Here is a 26,022-nt window from a genome sequence, read left to right on the forward strand (position 1 = left end):
AGAGAGAGAGAGAGAGAGAGAGAGAGAGAGAGAGAGAGAGAGAGAGAGAGAGAGAGAGAGAGAGAGAACACAGAGAAATAACACACACAGAAAAACAACAGAGAGAGAGGAAAAAACAGAAAGAGAGAAAAAGCTGAGAGAGAGCAGGGAAGAAAGGAGGGAGGAGGAGAGGGAATAGGGAGAAGGGAAAGGAAAGGGGAGAGAGGGAGAGGATGAGGAAGAGGGAGAGGGAAGGAGAGAGAGGCAGTAGAGGTAAGAGAGAGAAGAGAGAGAGATGGGGAGAAGAGAAGGTGAAGGGAGATAGAGAGAGAAGGAGAAGGAGTTGAGAGGAAGAGAGAGGGGAGAGGGAGACCATCTGTGCAAAGGCACCAAGAGCAGACATGATTGTCAAGTGTAGGGAAGTTAGTATTTCAGCTTGCATGGAATGAAGAGTGATTGAATCTCAGGACCAGCATTGTACCAGATACATAGTATACACTTAATAAATGTGTGTTGAATTGAATTGTACTTTATTTGATGAGTCATATGGAATAAAAGGTAAGGTGGGGGAAGTCAGATTGTGGAGAGTTTTAAATGCCAAATGAGACAGAAGTTTGAATTTTATCCTAGAGGCAATGGGGAGCCTTGGAAGATTTGTGAATAAGAAGGGCAAGGATAAGAGAGCTGGACCTCTGTTTTTAGAATGTTAGTTGGACAGCTAAGCAAAGGATAGACTGGAGAGAAGAGAGCCTGGAGACTTAAAGACCAATACAGCAGACTCCATATATTTTTCTCTATTCTTGCTACTCTGATCTTTTCTTTTTGTTGTTGTTTCTTTATCTATGTTTCAGCCACTAACCTTGAGAATCCTCTACCTGGGAGCAACCAGGTTAGCATAGTGGATAGATCATCAGGCCTAGAGTCAGGAGGACCTGGGTTCAACACAGATAGCTATGTGACCCTAGGCAAGTTACTTAACCCTAATTAACCTTACCTTACCACTCTTCTGTCTTCTGTCTAAAAAAAGACTTCCCTATCTACTGTTCTGCCCTGGTCCTCTTCTCTTTTCACACTATACTCTCTCACTTGGGAACTTGAGATGAATCTGGGAATCTCTATATAGATAATTCTAGTTTGAGATATTCAATGCTAACCTCTCTTCTGACCTCTAGTCTCATCCACAGCCTCCTAAACATGTGGAGATGGATGTCCCATAGGAGTGTCAAGTGCAGCTTGTCCAAAGTAGAACAGTATTTCCCCCCCTACAGCCTCCCCTCTTCTCAGTTTCCCTCTTACTGTGGAGGACACCACCATCCTCCCTGTCACCCAGGTTTACAGTCTTATTGACACTGTTGACTTTTCACTCATATTCATCCCACATCTACAGTTGGTTGCCAAGAATTGTCTTTTCTGCCTTCACCATATTTCTTCCTTCTCTTTACTCACACAGCCATCCCCATACTTCAGACCCTCAAGAATCTCTTACTTGGATCATGGAAATAACCTTCCCTCCTCCAGTCTCCTCCCATTCTCTTTGTCTTCCATTTAACTACATTGGTGATTTCCTAAAGCAGTGGTGTTCTCCACACTTCTGCTCACTAAACTACAGTGGCTCCCTATTACCTCCAGGATTAAATGAGAAACTCCTTTGCTTGGCTTTTAAAACCCTTCCTCTCTTTCCAAGTCTTCCACTTTATAGCTTTCTATGTACTCCAGGATACAGTTACAGTGTCTTACCTCCTCTTCTTACACAGGATATTCCATTTCCTGACTGTATCTTTGTACTGGCTGTGCTTCATTCCTGCAATGCTTTGCCTTCTCACCTGGATTTCTCTGAGACTCAGCTCAAATCTCTCTCCCTTGAAGGAGGCTTTTGCTGAATACCTCTAGTTCTAAGATTTCCTGTTTATTCTGTATGATTCTATGGACTTCAGCATTTACATAGCTATTTTTGTTTTTCTTTGTATTCCCAACCCTAAGAGGTGCTTGCTAATTGAATGAAGCAGTTTCTCAACATGTCTCTGGAAGTGGATAGTTCAAGGATGATTGTGCCAATTGTTACAGAGGAGGAGGCTGAGGGTCAGGGTGACTCGGTGGACCTGAGAACTCAAGATTCTTGAATTCCAGCCCACTTGAGCTAGGCTTTTCTTTCACCACTAAAGACTCATTTCTTTGGATGGCAATCTTCTCCCTTTTTCTCCTTCTGGGTCAAGTCCTCCTCTTCTCTAGGAAACTTTCTAGTTTGGCACATAATTCATGGCTCTTTGTGTGTGTCTTGGGGTTTGGCACAGTTCATGGCTCCTTATTCCCTGTGTGTGAATGTGAGTATGTGTCCCTGAGTCTGGAGTAGGTGTCTCCTCTCACCAAAGCACACAATTCAGCCTAGGAAACAATTTCAGAATGGATGTACCAGGCGGGCAACCCTTCTACCCTTCTCTATGATTTTCTAGGGAGCCCAAGGATGTAGGTTTCCGTAGTGTAGCGGTTATCACGTTCGCCTCACACGCGAAAGGTCCTCGGTTCGATCCCGGGCGGAAACACTTTTTCAGAAGGCAGGGGTCTGGACATGTTGAGTGTTTTAAAACGCTTTCGCTTTTTGTTTAGATATTAATTTCATAATTAAATGTTACAATCATGGAATCAATTTCTTACAATTTTTGTTTGAAGTAATAAGGGAGGAAAAAGAAACGCTGTTGCGTTGGCCGGGAATCGAACCCGGGTCAACTGCTTGGAAGGCAGCTATGCTAACCACTATACCACCAACGCTCCATGGAAGTTGAGCTTACCAGCAGCACTCTAGTAAGCATGTTCTGTTGCTACCACTCGATTCACGAATGGGGGACACTGTTTCAGCTGATGACCATCCAATCCCGTCCTTCCTTTTCCTCTCGCGCCTCCCTTTGACTACATGGGTCACATCCGGGCGGTTATGCAGTCCTCCCTGTCTCCCGGGCCTATGCCCCCGCCTCGGAGGATCCACTTCCGGGTGAAAGGTCCGGAGCCGCCGGGTTTCCCCGTGTCCGCCACCTTCCCCTCTCCGCCCTCCGCGGCCGTTTCCGGGGCCGCTCGCCGGGGCCATGAAGCCGCGGGTGTGAGTGACGAGCCGCCAGGCCACCCACCCTCCAGCCCCACCCGGAGCCCGATCTCGAGACCGAGACCCCGACCCCGACCCCGCCCAGCCGCGGTGAGGAATTGACCAACCCCACCTCCCCTCCCCTTCCCGCCTGGCCTGGCCCGGCCTCTCCTCGGGGAGGGTCTGCCCGCCCCCCTCCTCGCAGGGCCTGGCCTTTCTGTGCCCCACCCCCCTGCCTCCCCGAGTGGGCCTCCTGGATGTGAGCTCCCTGCCTCTCCACCTTGTGGGTGTCCTCTCGGTATGTGAGGCCCCCACCCTGAGGGTGCGTGACCCCCCGAGTCACCCCCCCTGGGTGACCCTCTGTGTGTGTATCCGTATGTGTCACCTCCCTTGTGTCTCCCCCACCCCGCTCTCCAGGAATGAGCCTGACCTCCCCGGGTGAACCTTTCCCATGCGTGAATTTGTCCTCCTTATAGTTGACAGCCCTCTCCTCCGACCCTCCCCGGGGGCTCGCGTGTGCCAGGGGTTGCCCCCTTGTGTAGGAGAGAGACGCAGCTTTCCTGTAAAGAAAGCCCCTTCTCCCCGCACGGGAGGTCCCCTCTCGTCGGGCATTCCCTCCTTAGCCTCTCCGCTCCTGTATCCTTGTCCCCAGGTACCATTCTCTCTCGGTGCTTCCTCCCTTTCTCCCTCCTTCAGGCTATTCCTCCTCTTGTACCCATTCTTTTTTCCAGGACCTGGGAGTTCCCTCTCTGCCTCTGGGTTCCATCCAGCTGTGGGATTCCGGGCAAGTCACCTAAACCCTAAGCTCCTGTTTCCTCCTTCTTAAAATGGGGATAATAAGAGTCCTTGCCTCACAGGATTGCTATGAAGATCTAATGAGATAAAGGGCTCTATGAATGGCAGCTATTCTTATTATCCTTGTCATCGTCTTCATCATCATTATCATTATCGAGCCTCCCTCCTTAGGCACTTAGGCCACCTCCTCTACCACCCTCTCAGACCAGTACAGCACCATGAAGCCTTCTTGCCCTTCTCTTCTTCAGTGCCCCTGGATTCTCTCCTCCTTGGGTTGTTGGACCCTTCTAGGCTCTTAATGCCCTTAGGCTTGGACTTCCTTTCAGTTTCCCTAATGGGCTCCCTAAAGCCCTTCCAGGGATGGCCAAGTCTGTGCTCCTGAGATCTTGGCTTACAACAGATTCCCTCTTAATCTTCTCCAGCACACTCAAAGTATTCATCTTTCTCTGCTCTCTCCCATTATTAAAAAGATGGAGGCAGCAATATGGTATTATTGGGAAAAAACACTTGCTTTCCAGTACTTGAGTTCAAATCCTACTTTGATTCTTATTGCATATATGTGAGTGTAACCTATTTTGGCCTCAGTTTCCCTATTTGTAAATGAGGGGGTTGGACTAGATAGCTTCTGAGGTCCCTTCCCGCTCTAGATCTATATAATACATATCTTAGGAGGATTTTAGAGATCGTATAATCTTTTTTATTTTTTAAAGAAATTGTACCTTCAAACTCTAGATGGGAGGACCACTTGTCTAGTCTTAGATGTCCTAGAGTCTTCATCTTTCCTGTCCTTTAGCATCTCTTTGGGAACTCTGTCTGCCCCAGTCATCCCTCTGCCTCCAAAGGCTTGGTTCTTGGCTCACTTGCTCATTGATGATGCCTTACTTGGGCTGTGGAGGAATCACCTGTTTCAAAGACAAGAGTAGACTTGCTTTCCAGGAGCTGGGCCTAAAGTTGAAATGTCACAGTTCTCTTGTTCTGTAGTTTGTTTGGAGTAGTTAGGTAAAAATTCTCAAGTGACTTCTGGGGGAATCAAGAGAGTTGAAAGTGTCATCTCCAAGTTGAACTGGAGGGAAGGGCAGTGAGCCAAAAGCACTTTTCAGAGTTTTTCAGGTGGGGATTAACATAGCAGCTCCAGGAATACAGAGAATTCCAGGTAGGAGGATATCAGACAACTTATCTAGTCCATCAAGTCTGCCCAGTTATTGACAGATTTATTTCATCAAAGTCTGGGGCTCTTCCCTCCCATTCTGGCCCCTAGCTGTAGTTGGAATAGAAGATATTTGGACTCTTTAGAAGGTCATTTCTGTTGGAGTTATTTGGGGATTCAATAGCCAGGGAAGTTTCAGTATGTACTCTCTGCCTAGTTGGCTTCCATGAGTGCTTTGGGAGTGGTTCATAGGATTTAAAACTGGAAGCTGTTAGTGCCCTCTTCTTCCTTCCCAAATTATCACTCATTTCCCACTCGTTATGACTCCATTTGGGGTTTTGGTTTTCTTGGCAAAGATACTGATGTGGCTTGCCATTTCCTTCTTGGGCATAATTTACAGTTGAGCAACTGAGGCAAACAGGGTTAAGTGCCTTGCCCAGACTCATGCATGTGAGGTGAGGACCAGGACTCTATCCAAGGTACTTAGTTAGAATAGGTGCTTAATAAGTGTTCGTTAGCTTGAATTGAAAAGGGAACTTTATAGAGATCTTTTTTGAAAAACTGAGGCCCAGAAAGATTGCAGTTTGCCCAGGATTATGCTACTTGTAAGCAGCAGAGCCAGGATTCAAATTCCCTAGGACTGACTCAAATCCATTGCTGGGTGTACTCCTCCACTCTAATTCCTTTGACTGGGAAGGGATGTCAGACAAAAGCAACATATTAAAGGAGCAAACTTGTTTATTCTTCCCTTTGGGCTGTTTGTGTTTTTTCTTCCCAAACATTGGAACGTGCACTGTTTTAGGTGCCCCAGCTAAGAGAGAAGGGGACTGTGCTCTGATTTTACTGTAGGGTTTTTCTCTTATACTTATGGTACTAGGACCAGTGAGGAGAGGATGATTTTGACTTGCATAAGGGAAAACTTTGTAACAAAGAAAACTGCCCTAAAGTGATTTGGGCTGCCACAGGAGGTAATAATTTCCCCCTCGATGAAACTCTTTGTAGACTAGACAACTTCTTGTGGAAACTGTTGCAAAGGGATTTTCTCCTAATGTCTGAGCTGTATGCTCTCAGGGCTTTTCTTAATCTGAGCTTCCCTGGGCTCCAGAAATGCTAACTCTTGCAATGATCTAGTGATGACGGAATGATGTCCTTTGCTTTCATTCTTCTCCGCATCAGGCAGAGAAGCCTTGTTTCCCCTTATCCCAAGAGGGGCTGCTAATTTACCAGTACTCCAGAGTCATGTGAGGCCAGGAAAACTGCACAGAATAAAGATGCTTATTTTCTGCCTGGTGTCCTTATTTTGGCAGAGTTTTATAGTGTTTCAGGCATAGAGTCTGAAAAGTCTTTCAGAAGCATTGGCTCAGAGATTGGCCTGAATAGACCAAAAGGAACTCCTGAAGACAAAAGATGTAAAGGAGCTCTTGGTGCCATTCCTGGCCTTGTCCCCCTGACATCTGGCTCTTTTCTTTTCTAGGTTCCCATCCTACCAGAAGCCTGCTAAGTAGTTAATGCGGAAGGTAAAGAAGTTGCGCCTGGAAAGCAAGACCACCAGAAGTTGGAGAAGGTAACTTTCCACTTTGTCTTTCAGTGTCATGGATTGTCAAAACTGGAAAGGATCTGGGGAACTCTGATTCATCCCCCTTCTCCCCTGTTGTATAGATGAGGAACATGAAGCCCCGAAGGGAAAAGGGATTTGCTAGTAGTCATATCTTAAGGGACTAGTGGACCTGGAGCTAGAATCCAAGTCTTCTGATTCCTGGCACAGAGCTCCTTCTGCTGGATCAGGTGGCAGAAAATATCAAAATATACCCATGTGTTGGAGGCAGCAGAGTGAAGAGAGAGAAAGAGGCCAGATGGGCACTTCCCTCTTGTTACCTTCATCTTTGCTACTTGGCCATTGATCCAGTGGCCTAGTTCTGGCTCAAATGAGGGAAGCTAGACTTGATGGCCTCTGAGATCCTTCCAGCCCTCGATCTATGGGGCTGTGTTCCTGTGGTTCTCAACCACACCCAGGCCAAGAATCACATAAACTCTGAGAGGGCAAAGACTGTTACACCTTGTATCCGCATTCCTGCACTTAGGGGTGCTTAAGAAATGGTTGCTGGATCATATTGGCCCAGAATTTTTCATGGTAATTGCAATTCAGTTCAACAAATATTTAGGATGTGCTTGTTGTGTGTAAGGCACCATGTGCAGAGTATCCATTTGAATAGGGTGCTGAGGATGCCATAGGGGCATCTTTACATCACCTGCACCAGTGGCTTAGCAAACTTAAACTAAACTTGGTGGGGAAAGCTGTGAATATTGCCCTGTGGAGCTGTCTCATTGCCCAGAAACTTTCGCAACTATCAGCTTGTTGAAGCATTTGTCCTACTGGGTAGAATCCAAACATTCAAATCTAGAAGGAACTGTAGAGATCATCTAATTCAATTCCTTCATTTTTCAGATGGGGATACTGAGATGTAGAGTGAGTAATTTACTGAAGGGTAGAACTAGGATTCACACACCCAGGTCTTCTGAAGGATGAAAAAACCCTTTTGCGCTTTCCAATCAATTAGTGTGGCTTCTGTGCAAATATTGGCCAGTTCTTGATTGAAGTCTGTAATATTTTTGCTGTTTCCTACTTCATTGAACCCTGTCTGCAGGTTCATTTGGAAGGAGGGAAAGACTTGGTGTGTGATGGATGGGAAACCCTCTCCCAGCCCTATTCCAGGGCTGTTGCTGGAGGAAATTTTTTTTTTAAGTCAATTTAGGGGGCAACTGGGTGGCTCAGTGGATTGAGAGCCAGACCTAGAGACGGGAGGTCCTAGGTTCAAATCGGGCCTCTAACACTTCCCAGCTGTGTGACCTTGGGCAAGTCACTTGACCCCCATTGCCTACCCTTACCACTCTTCTGCCTTGGAACCAACACACAGTATTGACTCCAAGACAGAAGGTAAGGGTTTAAAAAAAAAAGTTAATTTAATTTATTTGCTTTTAATTCTTACCTTCCATCTTAGAATCGATACTAAGTATCATTTCCAAGGCAGAAAAATGGTAAGGGCTCTGCAGTTGAGGTTAAATGACTGGTCCTGGCTCACACGGCCCAGAAGTATCTGAGGCCAGATTTGAATACAGCACCTCTCATCTCCAGGTTTGGCACTGTATGCACTGAGTCCCCTAGCTGCCTGGATGGAATGGTTTCTGGGGAGAGAAAAAAAACTGAGAGACCACATTTTTTACTAGATCAAGAATTGATTAGTGAATCAAGAAGCCTTGGGTGTAATCTTGCCCCTAACACATACTGGCTGTGTGCTCTACCCCAAGGAATTGTTACAGAGCAGCTGTCAGTCTGCATTGGTAGAAGGAGTCTCATCACCAGGAGTTCTTCCAGAGAAATCACAATTCTGATCCTAAAGAAATGAAAAGGATTGTCTAGTTGCTTGGTGTGAAGACTGAATGGGTTCTAGGCATAGCCACCTTTGCGTGATTGGGTTAGGTGGGGATGTTGACTGCCTTGTTCTTCACTTAAATGCTTTATGTATCATTATTATTGCATATTAAAAATAATTTTCTGAGAACTCATGCAGGAGGGCAATATTAAAGGTGGAAGGAACAGAGGAACAGTTCTTGTTGGTAAAGATAAAGGAAAGTGCTGCCCTGGGATTGGTTGCCTCAGCCCAGGCATAGGGGGATCCACTGCTGTGGAGCTTTGTTCCCCTCCTCCCTCCAACCATCCCAAGTAGGCCACACCCCTTCTAGAATCTGGAGAGTACCTCACACACCCCAAAAGATAATGAATGATCTGCCGAACTTCTCCCTCCCGCTTCTTCTGCTGTCGACTGAATGTTCAGTGGATTCCAGCTGGTCTTAGCTCACGTACAGGGCTCACCTTTGCTCTCTAAACGGAAGTTCTGGAAGTTGAGTGGATGCTCAAATGTTATGAAAGGACCCAGATAGAGGGAGGCCACTGAAATCTGACCTGGCCTTGGAAGTTACCTTCTTGAGTGGTGTGAGGTGGTTTGTTTGATGACTTCACCTCTTTGAAGGGGCTTCCCTGATTGGCTGAGAGGCTGTGTAGGTGGAATTGTACATTAGTTTGCTCAGAATCTGCTTGACTTTCCCAAGCTGTGCAAACTCTCAGAATTGTGAGCTGAAGTAGGCTTCATAGGGATGGGCGTGGATAGACGCTCTTCTAGACCTGTTCTTAAAGGCACAGTTTGTTCACCCACCTGTCCCAGGTTCACGGTGTGCTCCCAGTAGATAGTGGTTGACTTTAAACAAGCTCTTTTGCCTTTTGGAAGGCAGAGGATGTGCTACTTTGCCAAACCAACCCCTGCCTGAATGAGTGAGCAGGGCTGGCCGGCCAGGACATCTGGCATCATCTTTGAAGGTTCCTGGAAGTTTTGCCAGATGTCTCATCACATTCTTCGTTGTCTTCTTGACTGTGGTTTCATTCCGTGTTCCTTCTGCAGGCGTCTGACTCAAAAGTATTTTCTCATTTTTACCTCATCTGCTTGAGTTTGTGGTTTTTAAGTCAATATATTTAGAGGATGGAGCCTAGGCTTGGTTACTGAGGGGCTGTGGTGTTTTTCCTTCTATATTTATGGCTGGGATTCAGGCCAGCAAGGCTTTCAGGGCTGATTCTTGGAGAGTCCTGCAGCCCAGCCTGGAGTGGAGGGTAAGCTTAGGGGTAGCCAGGAGGTTTAGCACACCCTGACACATGTGCCAGGGCAACAGGATATGGTGGAAAGAGTATTGTCTTTGGAGTCACAACACATGAGTTCAGGATCTGTTGCTTACTTCCTAAATGGGACCATGGGCAAATTCTTTCACTTTTGGGGGCCACCATTAATTCACCTTAGCTCATTGCTAAGGGCCCTTCCAACTCTGCATCTGAAGCTCTTGCCAAAACAATGCAATAAGAAATAGGAATAAGGTCAGAGACTTTCCTGCCTCCTGATGTCTGTGTTAGAGACAGATAAGAAATCATCTCCTTTTGGTCATTTCCATGTGTTTTTATCTCTGGGATCACATGCAGATTTCTCTGTTGGGTATTCAAAGCTCTTTCAACCTGGTTCCAGCCTACCTTTCCAGCCTTGCCTATAACTTCACACATTCTTTTGTTTAGCCAAACTGGCCTTCTTGCTTTTCTTTCTAAAATGCATTCCGTCACTCACACCTGGGTCTTACATAGGCTGCCTGCCACATTTCTAGAATTCACTCCCTTCTTTCCTGTCTCTTAGAATCCTTAGTTTCCTTCAAGATTTAGCTCCTGTACCACCATCTTCAGAAAGCCTTTCCTGATCTGCTAGTTGTCACTGCCCTGAAATTATACTTTATGTATAAATCTATTTACATGCTGTATCCTTGTCTCTACCTTCCAGCTTCCCTGGCTTCCTTTAAGTCCCAGCTACGATCTCACCTCCTACAGGAAGTGTTTCCCAGTCTGCCTTCCCCCTGTTAACTATTTCCTATTTATCCTATTTAGAACTTATTTGTACATAATTGTTTGCATGCTATTTCCTCTGTTCGATGTGAGCTCCTTGAAGAAGGAGGCTGTTTCTTGCCTTTCTTTGGTGCCTGGCACATAGTAGATATTTCATAAATATTTGTTGACTGATGATATGTTCTTCTAGTAGAATGTAAACTACTTGGGGTCAAGAGCCTTTTTATTTCACATTTGTACAGGCCTAAGTACAATGCCTTTGTATAGAGTAGGTATTTAATAAGTGCTTGGTGCATTGGGTTGGACTTCCCTGCTTTGGACCTGAGTTTCCTGCTCTCTAAAAGGGAGACAGTAATTCTGCTTTGTGGATCTCCTGGGGGTAGTGTGAGGCCCAAATGAAATCATATCTGGCAAAGTGCTCCATACAAATGGGAGGCGGCCTTTTTCAATGCTTGATCAATAAAATGAGATGTCAGAATCAGCAAGAAGTCCTTCCCAGTCTCCTTCTGAAAACAGTAGCTGGGAAAAATTGGTGATGAATAAAGAAGTGGCCTGAGTGATGCTGTGAAACAGGGCCTGGGAGACTCACTTGCAGAACAGAGCCAACATAGCAGCCCAGGTGCTAGATGCTTACCAGCTCTGTGACTCTGGGTCAGTCACACTTAACCTCTCCCAACCTTAGTTTCCTCATCTGTAAAATGAGGGGATTGAACACAGTGACTCTGGATTTTCTTCTTGCTCCAAATCTATAATCCTATGGCCAAAGGTTTAGATACTGTGTGGTTTGGTGGAAAGAAGATGAGATTTGAAATCTGAAGTCTTGAGTTCTACTCCCAGGATTGCTGTTTTCAATTCAATTTAATAAACATTAAGGACTGACTTTTCTCAAAGCACTCTAATGGGCTGTGAACATAAAAGCTCCGCTGTTACAGAGCTTTCCTTCTTTTGGGGGATGAGAGTGGAAAGGAGGCCGTAGATAAACATGTATAAGCAAAGTTGAGGAGGGAGGGAACACTGACAATCTAGGTGAGGAGCGGGAGGAGGCAGCACCTGAGCCAAGTCTTAAAGACATTCTGAGAAGTGGAGATAGATAGACTACGTTATGAGTTTGGATAAATACATGGAGATGGGAGATAGAGGTTCAAATCTGAGAAATGGCTAGTCATGGAATTTGCTTGAAACATTGAGTTGATGAAGAACAGTATGAAATATGACTGGGGTGAGAGCCAGGTTGGGAAAAAGCTCTTACATGCCAGACTAATGGGTTGATACACTATCCTTAGGAGGTAGAGAGGCACTGAAGACTTCAGGAAAGGAAGTAGCATGGTCAGACCTGTGCCATAGGAAGAATATTTTGGAGGATTGGTTGAAGAAGGGAGGATCGGAAACAAAGAAGGCCAAAGGTGGTGAAGGCTAATAATAATGCTGTGTGACATTTATGACTTGAATTTGTAAATGGTCACTTTATGTACGTCATAGCAACTGGTGCCGGTGTCCTAATTTTCCAAATGAACAAATAGAGACTCACTGAGGTTGAGAGACTGATTTCCTGTGGCAGAAGTCTTCCTAACTTTAGGCCTATCATACTATCCGCTTAAAGTACTATTTTGCTAGGGTGGTAGCTAAGCGAGTAGAGAAAAGGAAACATTGGAGAGAAGTCCTAGAGCTCAAATGAGTAAGATTTGACAATTAATCAGCCAGGAGAGGTGAGGGACAGAAAGAACCTGGGATGACTCTGAAGCCACAGATGTGGGCAACTGGAAGGATGATGGTGTGCTGAAGACATGTAGGTTAAGTTTGCAGGAAGGGAGTGTTGGATGGGCTTGAGACGATAAGGTGTCCGGCCAGACACCTTAAGTTTGAAAGAGTTTACTAAGGAGGCAGTCAGTGACAGACTGAAGGAAGGTATCTAGGGCTGCAAATATAGACTTGGAAGTCATCTGCATTAGGAATCCGTGGGAACTGAAGAGATCTCTAAGAGGAAGAACGAGAAAAGAATGCCCAGGGAAGAACCCTGGGTAGTTCTCATGCCAGTGTGGGGTGGGAAGCAAGAGACGAATAATCCTGCCCTGGGAGTCGAAGATTGGGTGATCAGACAGTCAGTAGGAGCAGACACCTGAACAGTGATGTCCCCTTGCAAGGGAAGGCAGACGACAGTGTCAGGAGCTGTAGAGAATTGAGAAGAGCCCTCTGGCTAAGCAGTTTAGCCCTTTGGGAACCTCGAGGGAAGCAATTTCAGGTGAGTAATGGGGTCAGAAACCAGACTATAAGGAATTGAGACATGAACGGAAGGTTTGGAAGTGGACCAGAGTGTCAAACTAGCAGCCTGCCTTTCCAATCCAGACACTACTGTACCCCACAGCCTGCCCGTGAGAGCTTTTTAGCAGCATGGGTAGGGGAACAACAGAGGATGGGGGTGAGAGGAGCAGGATAGCCAGGAAAAGGCTATGTTAGGGAATAAGGACTTTTAGTGATATTTTTACATATTGATAACAATTTGCTATTGACTGTTTGGTTGGGGGATATAGAGAGGTTGGAACTAACCCCTCACAGCCTAATCGGGGCAGTTGTGAGGGTTCTGGTCAAGGCAAGTTCTCCTTTAAGTGGGAAACACTTCTTTCCTGTATATTTAAGTCAAGGCTCTGGTAAGTGGAATTTAAAAAAATTAAATCTGCTTCTTATTTCTCTTAAAAAATCTTTTGCCCCTGTCTTGCCTGGCATGCAATAGCAGTCAACAAGGTCGCAGTGGTGAATGCTTTCCCAGCACCAGATGTTCTTCCCTGCAAAAGAACACTAACTTTAGCACTAGAACTGTTCTCCCAGAGGAACTGAAAAATCCAAGGTCTTCTCTCAGAGCACCTAGGAGGCTCCTGAGTCGTTGGTTGCAGTTAGAAGAAAGTGTTTGACATTGGGATTCTTTTCGTGTGTCTCGTGCCCTCACTGAACTGCACAGAACCTTATAAGACTTTGCCTAGGAAACTGAGTCATAGAGTTCAGAGTTAAGCTGTGACCTCCGTACCTTTGACTTTGGCTTAATACCTTGCCCTTTAAAAAGTGGCTCTGGTGGCTCTCTGTAGGTGTTCACAGTTACAGAAACATGTACGGTAAGAGTCAGTAAAGCAGGGTGAGGAAATAACTTGGCATGCTGTTGCTTCGGTAAATGCCCCACTCTTCCTCCCACTTAGGGGAGCAGTATATAGCTCTCAGGTCCCCAGTAGTTAGCTTTCACACTGTTGCCATATGCCTCAGTCATGACACTCCCTCCAAAGAATAAAGCATCTTCCTTCTCTTCATTCTTACCCTACTTAGTCAGCACTGCACCATCACCCTGGGCAGGCAGATATTTGTTTAGAAGTCAGTCTAAATGCTGCTATGAGTGACCCAATTTACCAGAATCCAGAACGAGGAGCAACAAGGGGCAGTTACAGAGAAGTACATTTTTGGTTCAATATAAGGAATAATATCCTGATAACAAAAGCTTCTAGAAAATGGACCAGGCATGGGGCAACTAGATAGCACAGTGGATAAAGCACCAGGCCTGGAGTTATGAGGACCTGATACTTCCTAGCTATGTGACCCTAGGCAAGTCACTTAATCCTGATTGTCTAGCCGTTACCATTCTTCTGTCTTAGAATTGATACAAAGAGAGAAGGTAAGGGTATAAGATGAAAAAAGAAAATGGACTAGGCTACTTGGTTGGAAGTTTCCCGTTCATTTCTAGAGACATTCAAACAGAGGATGGTGGAGGTGGCCTAGAGGTGATTCAGGCTTCAAGGACCAGCTGGACCGGATAACCTCAAGGGACTTTTCTGTTCTAAGATTCTGACTGTGAAAATAGCCTTGCAAATGTGAGGATCTGCCCATTTTGCTCTCCTCCTCACAAAACCTTCATTGGCTCCCCACTACCAAGAAGACGTGGCTCCATAACTTCTCTTCAGTTTGGTTTGGATTTCTGTTTCCAGTGTCATTTCACGAACCTCCCTTCATCTGATCTACTTAGGAGAAGGCAAGACAAACAAAATTTTTTGGTGGCGCTTGTCCAGAAATATATTTCATTTTGTCCAGTTTGAGCCTATCACCTCTGTCAAAAAGTGTGGACCGTACTTCATCATCATTGGCCCTTTGGAATTGTGGCTGCCTTTTGCATTGATCAGAATGCTTCAGTTATTCAAAGTTGCTATAATGTTGCTGTTATGTATACATCGTTGCCCTGGTTCTGCTCACTTTCCTCTGCATTCCTTCCTACTAGTCTTCCTAGGGTTGATGGATGCTCTCCATTTCATCATGTATGATGATGCAATAATAGTCAGTTTTCTCAGCTGTCCTCCAACGGATGGACACCCCCTCATTTTCCAGTACTTTACTGTAATAAAAAGAGCTTCTATAAGTATTCTTGTTCTGTGGGCCCTCTTCTCCTTTTCTTTGAGTCTTGAGGTAAAAGGCCTGAGAGTGGTCTCTCAGGGTTAAAAGATACACAGCAGTTTAGTGACTTTGATGGCAGAGTTCCAGATTGCTTTCCATAATGACTGAAACAATTCATAGCTTCTCCAGTACTGCTTTAGAGGGCCCATTTTCCTACAACTTCGAGTCTTTGCCTGGTGTTCTTTGCCCCATCACATTGTTCTTTGCCCCATCACATCATATGATATTTGTATACATGCTAAATTCCCACTTAACCCTGTTGTCAAGGACCTTAACCTATCATTTTTCACATTTACACCTTTGGTGCCAAACATGGGGCTTTCTTCATAGTAAGTATTTTGTTAATACTTGTTGAACTGAACTAGAGACAGGGACTTTGGCTTTGTCTTTCAGGATGCTGGAGCTACTGGTGGGTATGAGTAATAAAGTGGTTACGGAATTGGTAAAGGGCTGGAGAGTTTGTTGGTTCTCCCATTTCATAAGTATTATCACTTTTAGTTTTGTTGGGGGTAGTCCTAATTTATAAAGATTTCTGCTGGGCTGACAGGTAGGGATTGGCTCCAGGGAGCTCTCTCAGAGGTTCTTATGGGCTACCATGCTTGTGCTTGTAACACCCTTTTCATCTCCTCTTTTTTTTTTTTTTCCTTTTTTTTTTTAACCCCCACCATCTTCCATGTAGTTTCTCACTCATCTCTGAGGGGGAAGAAAGGATGACCACTGTGGATGTTCTGCCTGAGAGGCCTGATGTGGTGGAGATGGAGGACCCCTCCTCGCCCTTCCAGGTGGAGAAGCACTCGTGGGATGGGCTTCGGGACATCATTCACAGCAGCAGGAAGTACTCAGGCATGATAGTGAACAAGGCCCCACATGACTTCCAATTTGTCCAGAAGACAGATGAGTCAGGCCCTCACTCTCACCGGCTTTATTACCTTGGTAAGCCAGGCTTCCACACCCTTTCTTTTATTAGTCCTTAACAACAACAGTAATAATATTTTGCTCATAACAACTCCATGAGGTAGGTAGTACAAGTATTGTGCCTGTTTTACTAAGGAAGAAATGAGTGAATCGGTTTCCTTTTAGTCTAGAAAATGTCAAAACTGAGACCCGAACTGGGTTTTATGACTGGTCTGGTGCTCAGTTCATTGACAGCACTATGTGGCCTCCCTACCTGCATGGCACCTATCCATTGCCAGTATGCTTGAGGGCTTTTGATAAGGTTGGTTTCCTGTAGAGAGTTGGCAAGAAGTTAGTCTAGTTATTAAATCTTTGATTCTTAAAAGTCCCTTCGCTCTTGGTAGTTGGAGGGAAAAAATCCCTCTGTAGTAACAGTAATTATTTTTATTATACTTAACTGTTGTGGACTCTGTAATTATTACAATCAGAAGCTTTCCCAAGTCAGCCTGTCTAGCCGCCATCCCGACACCTTATCCAGGTGAAATCAGATTAAATTGACCATAGAATTAGACTTCTAGAACTAAAAGGGGCCTCCTAGTCATTTGGCCCAACCCATACCAGAACAGGAATCTCTTTTATATTCTTTCCCAAAGGGATAATTTAATTTCTACTTGAGGTTTGACCCTCCTCCCCGGCATCTCATTCAGTTTTGGACAGCTCTGTTAGAAAGTTTTCCTTCTGTCAAGCCTAGATCTTTCTTTCTGCAACTGTAACTTGTTCTCTTTGTTCCTAGTTCTACTCTCTTTCATAACAGGTCTGTAAATATGTGGACATGGCACTCCCATCGGCCTCTAATTAATCCTTTCTTTGGGAATCCTCACTTCCTTTAACTGGCATGGTCTCTGGCCACCTTACCATCCTGCTTACCTTTCTCCAGATCCTGCCCTTCTTGCATTCCTTTCTGGGTACTATGCTTTGGGAACGACAGTATTCTATCATATCCTAAAGTATGGCCTCTTCAGTGTAGAGATTGTTGGGCTCTTACTCCCCTGTTCTGGACTTTGCTTCTTTTAATTGTCTAATACCATAAGATTAACTTTTGTAGCTGCTGTGTCATACTCTTGACTCACATCAAGCTGACAGTCCACTAAAACCCCAGGTCCATTTCACATGAACTATTTCTAGCACTGGTGCCCTCATCCTGTATTTCTATGGCTGCTTTTCTTGAACTGAACTCCAGGTTTTCCCATTTCAAGTTTTTTGAAATGGTGGAAGGTGAAAATCTGCACTTTGGTTCAGTAAAATCAGCTGCACAAATACAGTTATCACTATTAAACTTAGTCTTGTTAGATTCTGCTTACTGTTCTAGTCTGTTAAGATCATTTGGGATCCCAATTCTGTATTCATACCCTGCATTCCTCCTCTGCAGTCTTTTACTGCCTCATTGTGACTTGGAGGTGACCAGTGACCCTGCTGGGGGAATGCAAGCACTGATCCTGCCTTGCCTGGCACTATCTGCAAACAATTTGGGAACTTCAGAAGAGAAAAGAAGTCATCTTAGGGGGACAGCTGGGTAGCTCAGTGGATTGAGAGCTACACCTAGAGATAGGAGGTCCTGGGTTCAAATCTGGCCTCAGACACTTCCCAGCTGTGTGACCCTGGGCAAGTCACTTACCCCCCATTACCTAGCCCTTACCACTCTTCTGCCTTGGAGCCAATACACAGTATTGGCTCTAAGACAGAAGGTAAGGGTTTAAAAAAAAAAAAAAAAAGAAGAAGTCATCTTAGGAACATCCCACAATCTGTTGGAGAAGTAGGGGTATGTGTGAGATCTGCTTTACCTTGATGATGTTCAGGTAATGTAGGGCTGAGTATATGTATGAGAAAACCTTTTTTTTTTTTATTATTTTAATTTTTTTCTCACTAGTAGGGTGAAGCCACCTCCCTGAGTCATTGCCTTGGTCACAGCAGGACCATGAGCCAAAACCTGCTTCCCCAGAAGAAGAGGCTTCCTGAAGACTGCCCAATCTGCTGCTTTGCAGATTTATTTTCCCCCTTACCCATGGGATTATACATTATAAAATATCAGAGCTGGAAGGGATGTTGGAGCTCATCTAGGCCAACTCCCTTATTAATTTTTTTAATAGATGAGGAAACTTGAGTCCCTAAGGCTTAGGTGACTTGCCACCCAAGATCAGAGTGAGAGAGTAGCAGAGCAGGGATTCATCTCAGGTCTTCTGAGCCTAGAGCTGCTTCCGCTTTTTCCTTGACAGTACCCCCTTTTTTTTGTCCTTAGAGACCTTTGCAATAAACTTCCCTAAAATGGATTGCCTTCCACGGGCAACTGCAGATTTACAATTAAATACAAAATCCCCCAGAGGTAGGGAGGGTGGGTATGGCTATTCCTATTTGAGAGACCAAGATACTAAATTTCAGTGTAGTCATGAAAGAATCAAGCCTAGATGGCAGGTTTTCTGACTCCAGACCCAGGGTTCTTTTCCCTGGGCTATTCCTCTTCCCATGGTCTTAGCACCAAGATGGTAGAGACATTGAAGGAAGATTATCCTTGATACTAGAGTTCTTTTCATGGTTATCTTGGCAAGGAGTTGGGGTCTCCCGTGATAAGCTGTGACAGGTGGATGAAGTTCCTGTTATTCCCTAAATCAAGACCTCAGAAGGGCAGGGGCAAGGCTATCTATCTCAAAGAGTTCAAGGGCCATTCTTCTAGTGCCCTGAGGATCACTATAGTACCACAGAGTCTAGGCCTGGTACCAGGGATCACATGTAGAGAAATTGAACAGATATGTTTTCCCATGTGAGAGAGAGAGAGCTCTTGGACTGGGGTTCAAGCCCTTGACCCTTTGGCCTAAGATTCCTACTTTATAAAATGAGAGGATTGGACTAGATGATTTCCTAAGACCCTTTCTAGCTCTGAGGGCCTGAAACTGCAATAGCTAGCCTGGGCATAGCTGAGCCAGGAAAGGGTTTCTTGGAGAGGAGATGCTGGTGATGACTCAATCCCTGGAAACCTTATGTAGAAGAGCCAGAATGTATGGGGTCAAGGGGAAGGTGGAACTTGTCAGGGATGTAAATGACTTATTAGGACCCCTCTAGCCTGGATCCTCCCCTCTGTGAGGCAGAAAGGCAACTGGGCTGATCCAGGGCAAGAGGGTTGTCGCCAGCAGTTAGCATTTCAAACTGGACAACTAGTGACCACCTCATGAGTCCTCTAGACTTGTTCACCATGTGACAGGTTTGTGGCTGCAGGCTGGAGTGTCATGACTGATTATATTGGAGTCTCTGATTACTTGGATGGGATCCTGACCAACTTTCCCAACCACTGAATCCCCTTGCCTCTGAACCTTACTGCCATTGCCTCCTTTTTTTTCTGCCAGACTGTTGGGATGAATCTCTAGAACATCAGTAACCATAAATGCCTGTTGCTTTGGACTGGGTCTGCTAGCATTTTCTCATGTTTGTCCTTGGCTGGAAATCTTAGAGGCCATCTGCCTGGCTCATACTGGGATAGGAATTGCCTCAACAGCAGCCCAATGAATAGCTGCTGGTCATCTACCCCCCATTTTTGAGTGTTCCCCAAGGCAGCTTGTTCTGCTTTGGAACTGCTCTCCTATCAGGGAGTCCAAGTCTTCATCTCCAAAACTTCCCCCTTGTGGGGCCAAGCAGAATGAGTGTAAGGCTTCTTCTCTGTTACTGTTTTTCACTTACTAACCATGTCCCTATAAATCTTCTCTTTCACAGCTTAAATACCTTTAGTTCCTTCAGTCAGTCCTTATGGCCTGGTTATATTCCTTTCACCATCCTAGCTGCGTGCCTCTCTGATATCTTTTGTTTTTATATCACTTAAATTTCCTAATTTGTTCCAGAGAAAGATCTCAAAATTGACTAATGCATCCAGAAAGGCTGATGATATAATGTAGGGTTCCATGCCAGTAGTCCCCAACCTCTGCAGAGAAATAGGGAAAGGGATTCCTCAGATCTCTTTTTTGAGGGCCAAACTTCCCACAGTTTCCAAGTATTCAGTATTCATTGGTTTTTTTTGTTGTTATCCTTCATATTGTTATGTTCCTTGATGAATGATAAGATCATATTAGTTATTTTGGTTAACATGTTATATTGTTGGTTCACGTCATACTTGTAGTCCACTAAAGTCCCCAGATCTTGTTCACAGGAGCCATTGTCTAGCCATGCCTCCCTAGTTCTAGGTTGGTGTGTTTGAACCATCGCTGCCTTTCTTGGGGCCTAGTGCCATGGATTTCTTTTTTGTTTCCTTAGGGATGCCTTATGGCAGCCGTGAGAATTCTCTCCTTTACTCAGAAATTCCCAAAAAGGTACGCAAAGAGGCCCTGCTGCTGTTATCATGGAAACAGATGCTGGATCATTTTCAGGTGAGATGGCGTGCTTCCTGCGCCACCCTCCACCTGGCTGAGGTGTGATCTGCCAGGCCATCTGGGAGGGAACGTTTGGCTGGAAGAGGGAGGTTCGTTTGTGGTCCTCTCACACTGCTAGCTAAAGATAAGTCAGCTTGGCATATGTTTGAAATGAGTTTGACTGGCTACGATAAAATTGGGTTGAATTATGGCAATGATGTTACCTAGCAGTTAATAATAGTGTGGTATGTTAGAAAAGCTCTGCACTAGGGCCAGCTGCCTCTGTCTGGCTCTCAGCTTCCACATCTTTCCAATGAACAGATTGGACAGCATGATCTCTTTGAGGACCCTTCTAGTGCTAACACTCTTGGATACCATGAATCTGTGGGGAAGACTGAATTTTGGTGGACTTCAGGCTGTCATCTTGACAGACGATGCTTACATATATAGGCACTGTTGAGAGACATTTAAACAAAACTGCCTCATTTCCTTTTTTTTTTTTTTTAAACCCTTACCTTCCGTCTTGGAGTCAATACTGTGTTTTGGCTCCAAGGCAGAAGAGTGGTAAGGGTAGGCAATGGGGGTCAAGTGACTTGCCCAGGGTCACACAGCTGGGAAGTGTCTGAGACCAGATTTGAACCTAGGACCTCCCGTCTCTAGGTCTGGCTCTCAATCCACTGAGCTACCCAGCTGCCCCCCTCATTTCCTTTTTGACAGGCTTACTAACCTGGTGATTCAGGGGAATGATGTAGATACATTTTACCTAGATTTTAACAAAGCATTCAATAACATCTCTCATGCTGTTCTTTTTAATATTATCTTTATTTCTAGATATATTCCACTTCTATAACAACCATAAAAAAAAGAGAGAGAGAAAACCCGTTTAATAGAACCAAACAATGCATAAATAGTGTTTGTTATTATGTGCACATTCCATATCCATAGTCCCCCTCCTCGTCAGGAAGGAAGGATGTGCAGTGTCTCAAAGCCTCTCTGGGGACGAGGTGGATCACTGTAATTAAACTGGGTTTGGTTTTAGTGTTTTGATCTTTCCGTTTGCATTGTTATATATATTATTGTATATTTTCCTGGTTTTGCTTCAGTTCACTTAGAGTCAATTCACATAGATCTTCCCATGTTTCTTTGAATTCTCCTTGTCATTTTTTAGGATTCATTAATATTTCATTACTTTCACTCACCACAGTTTTTTATCCATTGCCTAATCATTGGGCATTTGACTTTGTTTATAACTCTTTGCTGTTATACTTGTACAAGATAGAGAAATAATGGCTAGACAGGAATGCAATTATAAACAAATCTGGACCTGATTGATTGGTTAAGTCTAGTGGTTTGCTGTCCCTTTAGCAGGAGGTCTCTAAGATGCTGCTGGAGAAATTTATGATGTTTTCCTATTTTTCTTCCTGATGTGAATATGAGACTACCTAGTCTGTCACATTCATAGGAGATACCAAGCTAGGAAGGAGAACTGGCATATTGGCATATTGGATGGCAGAATCAGGACCTACAAAGACCCATCAGGCTAGAATGTTGGGTCAAATCAATTGAAGATCAAATTTAATAAGGATATCTGAAGAAGAGCTGGGGATTTTAAGAGACTCTGACCCTATGTCAGTGGTTCCCAAACTTTTTTGGCCTACCGCCCCCTTTCCAGAAAAAATATTACTTAGCCTCCTGGAAATTAATTTTTAAAAATTTTAATAGCAATTAATAGGAAAGATAAATGCACCTGTGGCCATCACCATCTCCCTGGATCGCTGCAGCACCCACCAGGGGGCTGTGGCACCCACTTGGGAATCACTGCCCTATGTCTAATCAACATTCTGAGATGTCCTCCTGGAAGCTAATGCCTTCTTTGGCTGCATTGAAAGACCTAGGGTTCAAGAAATGGATGTTAGTTCTGCTGTCCACTGTCCTGATGAGATCACACCTGGAGTACTGAATGAACTGGATAGTGTCCAGAGGAAGGCATCCAGAGTAGGGAAGGATCTCTAGTTATCATCCAAAAACTGGTTGAAGGAGCTGGGATTGTTTATAACCTGGAGAAGGAAAGAGTTAGGGATGTCGTCAAGGTCTGGGACTGTTTAACCTAGAGAAGGGGAGGTCATGAAGAGGTCTGCCAGTGAAAGAGATTCGATTTATTCTGTTTGACTCGAGGGCAGAATGTGCAATGAGTAGAAGTTGCAAAGAGGTCAATTTAAGGTTGGTATAAGGAAAACTTTCCTCCAAATGAGAGCCTTCCAGAAGTCAAGTCTACTGCCTTAGGACATTGGAGATTCCTTCTCATTGGAAGTCTTCAAGCATAATGGCTAGATTATCCCCTGTGAGGTGGTGGTGTGGGTATTGTTTTGAGGTGGTGATTTGGACTAGATGGCCCCAGAGGCCCCTTCTAATCATGGGATTCTATGATTCTGCCACTATTGATGTAAATCTCAGAATGTTTGTGAAACTTTCTCCCTCCCTCTATGTTCCCATGCCAGAATGGGTGTTCTTGATAAGAATCCTTGATGGGGAGCATCTCTTCCTTTTAAATGCATTACCAGTGGGTCGGGGAGTATGTAGTACTGAAGCCTTTTTATTGAGGCTGGCTAATAACTAATGGCCTTGGCAACCTGCATCTCCTGGGAAGGAGATGGTTTTGAATTTGAACTGGCCATTACTTTTGCCTAACAGAAATAGAGTGTGTTTTGGGGTAAAGCTTTGGAGTCTTATTTTTAGTGCAAGGAAGAACCTCCCTTGACAGGATGGGAATTGGCAGCAGTGGGATAAGAGAACATGAAAGGTGGTATGGACTGCTTCAGCACCTCTTCCTGTGCCCCTACAGGAGTGGTTATTGCCCGCTTAGCAGGCCACCTGCTGGATACATCTTCACTGGTCTTCTCTTGTCTGGCAGTTCAGATGAGCTCTAGCTTCCCATTCAAGGCCCTCCATAGTCTGACCCCCACCTTCCTTTTCCTGCCTCATCTCATACTACTCCCTCCACACGTTACCCTCACTACTACTTTGTGCACCACAAATCCCCCTGAGACTCACCTTTGCTCACACTCTTCTCTGAGCCCCAAATGTCTTTTCTTTCCCTTCTTTGCTGAATTCCTGAAAGCCTGACTCAAAGGTCAGCTTTTCTGCAAAACTGTCCTTGTTTCCTCCTCCTTCTTCCTTACATCTTAAACAGCACTTTATTTTGTACCACCTTAATCTCTTTATACTATTTTGTGTTAATAACTGACATTTATATAGAGCTCCAAAGTTTACAGATTCCCTGACCTACATTTTCTCAGTGAGCATCCTCTCAACTCCATCAAGTAAGAACTGTGGTATTTATCCCTGTTTGACAAATGAGGAAACTTAAGATACAAGTAGCTTAAGCAGCTTCCCAGTGATCACAGCTGCAGGAGAGAGAAGGGCCAAAAACTAAACTTTGGCCTTTTGACTCTAATTCCAACCTCTGTAACAGGCATTGGACTTGAGTGCTGACCAAGAACACCTGAATTCAGGTATCTATCCTCAGGCATACTGGTTAGTGAGGTGACCCTGGACAAGTCATTTCACCTCTATCTGCCTCAATTTCTTCTTCTGTAAAATACGGATATTAACATCATCTACCTTGCAGGGTTCTTGTGCGGATCAAATGAGATAACTGTAAAGCGCTCTATAAACATTAAAATAGTACATAAATTCTAGTTATTTTTATCATTATCATACTCTTCCTCTATGGTGGCAATCTATGTCTCTTACATGATTGAGATGAGCAAAGGGGCTGTTGAAAGGGAATTATGTTGGGCAGTACCCGGGAAGTGGATTTGCTTCCTCTGGGTGATGAGGGTGTCATGGTTTTGTAAATAAAAAGGTTTTCATGTCAGAATGTTTTGGTTGTGGCAGTGAGTTTTTGGTCACTTTGGTTCCCAATGGTTCCCCTCTGTTAAGGGGCAGAGGCTAGTCATGCAGCCACAAGCCCCAGACCCTGCTTCTGTTCAGCTGAAGCCTTACTGGATCCTTGTTCCTTTTGTGTGCACTCAGGCTACCCCACACCATGGCATGTACTCTCGGGAAGAAGAGCTTCTGAGGGAGCGTAAGCGTCTTGGTGTGTTTGGTATCACCTCCTATGACTTCCACAGTGAAAGTGGCCTCTTCCTCTTCCAAGCCAGTAATAGCCTCTTTCATTGCCGAGATGGGGGCAAGAATGGATTCATGGTGAGTTTTGGGGGCCCAGCTGGTGGGTATGTAGGTGATAAGCTAACAAGATCAGCAAGCCTTTCTTTCCTCATGTTCGACTTTCTAGCCAAATGCTACCTTCTGTCTCTATGACCTTGCCCATGCTGTTTTTCAGGGACTGTTCCCCTTCTCCTTCTTACTGCCTGTTGGCCCCAGCTTTGGAGCCAGTTTCTTCTTGAAGCTTTTCTTGATTTTCTACCCTTTTCCCTCCTTACTTTCCTCCTGACTTCTCCAGCTGAAAGTGCTCTCCCCCTCCTTAGACTTCTTGTCTGGTTCTTGTTGGAGGTTTTGACATCATAGACATTTGTAGACCTGACTCTTTCCCTGTCATACTCCAGCCCCTAGCACAGTGCCCGGTGTATAGAAGATACTTAGTGAGTGTTTGTTAACTATTATATCTCCTCAGGTGTCTCCCATGAAGCCACTAGAAATCAAAACCCAGTGTTCTGGGCCTCGTATGGATCCCAAGATCTGCCCTGCTGACCCTTCCTTCTTCTCATTCATAAATAACAATGATTTGTGGGTGGCGAATATTGAGACCGGAGAGGAGAGACGGATGACGTATTGTCATAAAGGTGAGCTCAGGCCTTTGGGATGGGCTCCTTGAAAATTGGCTGCCATCTTACTGCTCTAGCCATTCTCTTTGGTCATTGTTCTTGAGCAGTGTGACTTCTTCTATGGCCAGAACACACCTTGGAAGAGCAAGATGAGGCCTTGACCATGAGCCTCTGGGACCTGTGGCTGTCACCTCACTGCCACCCTCCCCACCCCCCCAGGGCCACCTCTTCCAGCCTAGCCTGCTTTAAATTCTCTAGTCCAGTGTTCCCCCTTTCTGGAGTGCTGCAGCCTTGTTTCCTTGGCCATTCCATTGGTCTGGCCAGCACTCCTTCAGGGAAGGGTAGTTGACATCTTCCTGGGTGGCACTCAGTTTTTTCTCCCCAACTAGATTGTGAGCTCCTGGAGAGCAGGGACCACATCTTCAGTGTCTGTATTTGCCCCAGCCCAGAGCCTAGGTTGAGCAAGTTCCCAGTAGAAGTATATCAATTACTCTCCCTCTGCAGGTTTGTCCAGTGTCTTGGAGGACCCCAAGTCAGCAGGGGTAGCTACCTTTGTCATCCAGGAAGAATTTGATCGGTTTACAGGCTACTGGTGGTGCCCAACAGCTTCCTGTGAAGGTGTGTCTTCTTTCTTTATATCTTTTCGATGGTCTGGGGCCCTTTCCATAAGGATTCTATTTATTTATTTATTTATTTTGACACTTACGTGTAATAACAAATTTCCACTTAAGTTTTCCAAAGTTATATGATCCAAGTTGTCTCTCCCTGCCTCCCCCCCCACAGGCTGGCAAGCAATTCAATATGGGTTATATATGTATTATCACACAAAGCATATTTCCATATTGTTCATTTTTGTGAGTAACTAATCTTGTAAAAATCAAAGCCCCAAAACATATGCCCAAATAACAAATGAAAAATTATATACTTTCATCTGCTTTCCTTCTTCAACAGTTCTTTATCTAGAACTGGATAGCATTCTTTGTTGTAGCTCCCTCAGAATTGTCCTGAATCATTGTTATCATTGAGAGTAGCTAAGTCTATCACAGTTGGTTCTTCCACAATAATGCTGTTACTGTGTGCAGTGTTCTCCTGGTTCTGCTCATTTCACT

The 26,022-nt window shown here is 44.8% G+C and overlaps 1 protein-coding gene and 2 non-coding genes across 3 annotated transcripts in view; 2 read left to right on the forward strand and 1 right to left on the reverse strand.

Annotated features, from left to right (window-relative positions):
- The first annotated feature begins 2,446 nt into the window (after positions 1 to 2,446).
- TRNAV-CAC lies at positions 2,447 to 2,519 on the forward strand. Its single transcript has one exon. It is a non-coding gene; the product is annotated as a tRNA-Val (tRNA).
- Positions 2,520 to 2,673: 154 nt separating this feature from the next.
- TRNAG-UCC lies at positions 2,674 to 2,745 on the reverse strand. Its single transcript has one exon. It is a non-coding gene; the product is annotated as a tRNA-Gly (tRNA).
- Positions 2,746 to 2,971: 226 nt separating this feature from the next.
- Positions 2,972 to 26,022, forward strand: part of DPP9 (dipeptidyl peptidase 9) — a 54,664-nt gene continuing 31,613 nt past the window's right edge. Inside the window, exons 1-7 of the mRNA XM_044671009.1 lie at positions 2,972 to 3,163; positions 6,469 to 6,558; positions 15,524 to 15,777; positions 20,032 to 20,144; positions 24,162 to 24,335; positions 24,763 to 24,931; positions 25,418 to 25,531. Coding sequence (XP_044526944.1) covers positions 6,503 to 6,558; positions 15,524 to 15,777; positions 20,032 to 20,144; positions 24,162 to 24,335; positions 24,763 to 24,931; positions 25,418 to 25,531 — 880 coding nt within the window. The 5' untranslated portion in view covers positions 2,972 to 3,163; positions 6,469 to 6,502. The remainder of the gene's footprint in view (positions 3,164 to 6,468; positions 6,559 to 15,523; positions 15,778 to 20,031; positions 20,145 to 24,161; positions 24,336 to 24,762; positions 24,932 to 25,417; positions 25,532 to 26,022) is intronic.

The sequence above is a fragment of the Gracilinanus agilis genome, chromosome 1 (genome assembly GCF_016433145.1).
Source record: "Gracilinanus agilis isolate LMUSP501 chromosome 1, AgileGrace, whole genome shotgun sequence".
Lineage (NCBI taxonomy): Eukaryota > Metazoa > Chordata > Mammalia > Didelphimorphia > Didelphidae > Gracilinanus > Gracilinanus agilis.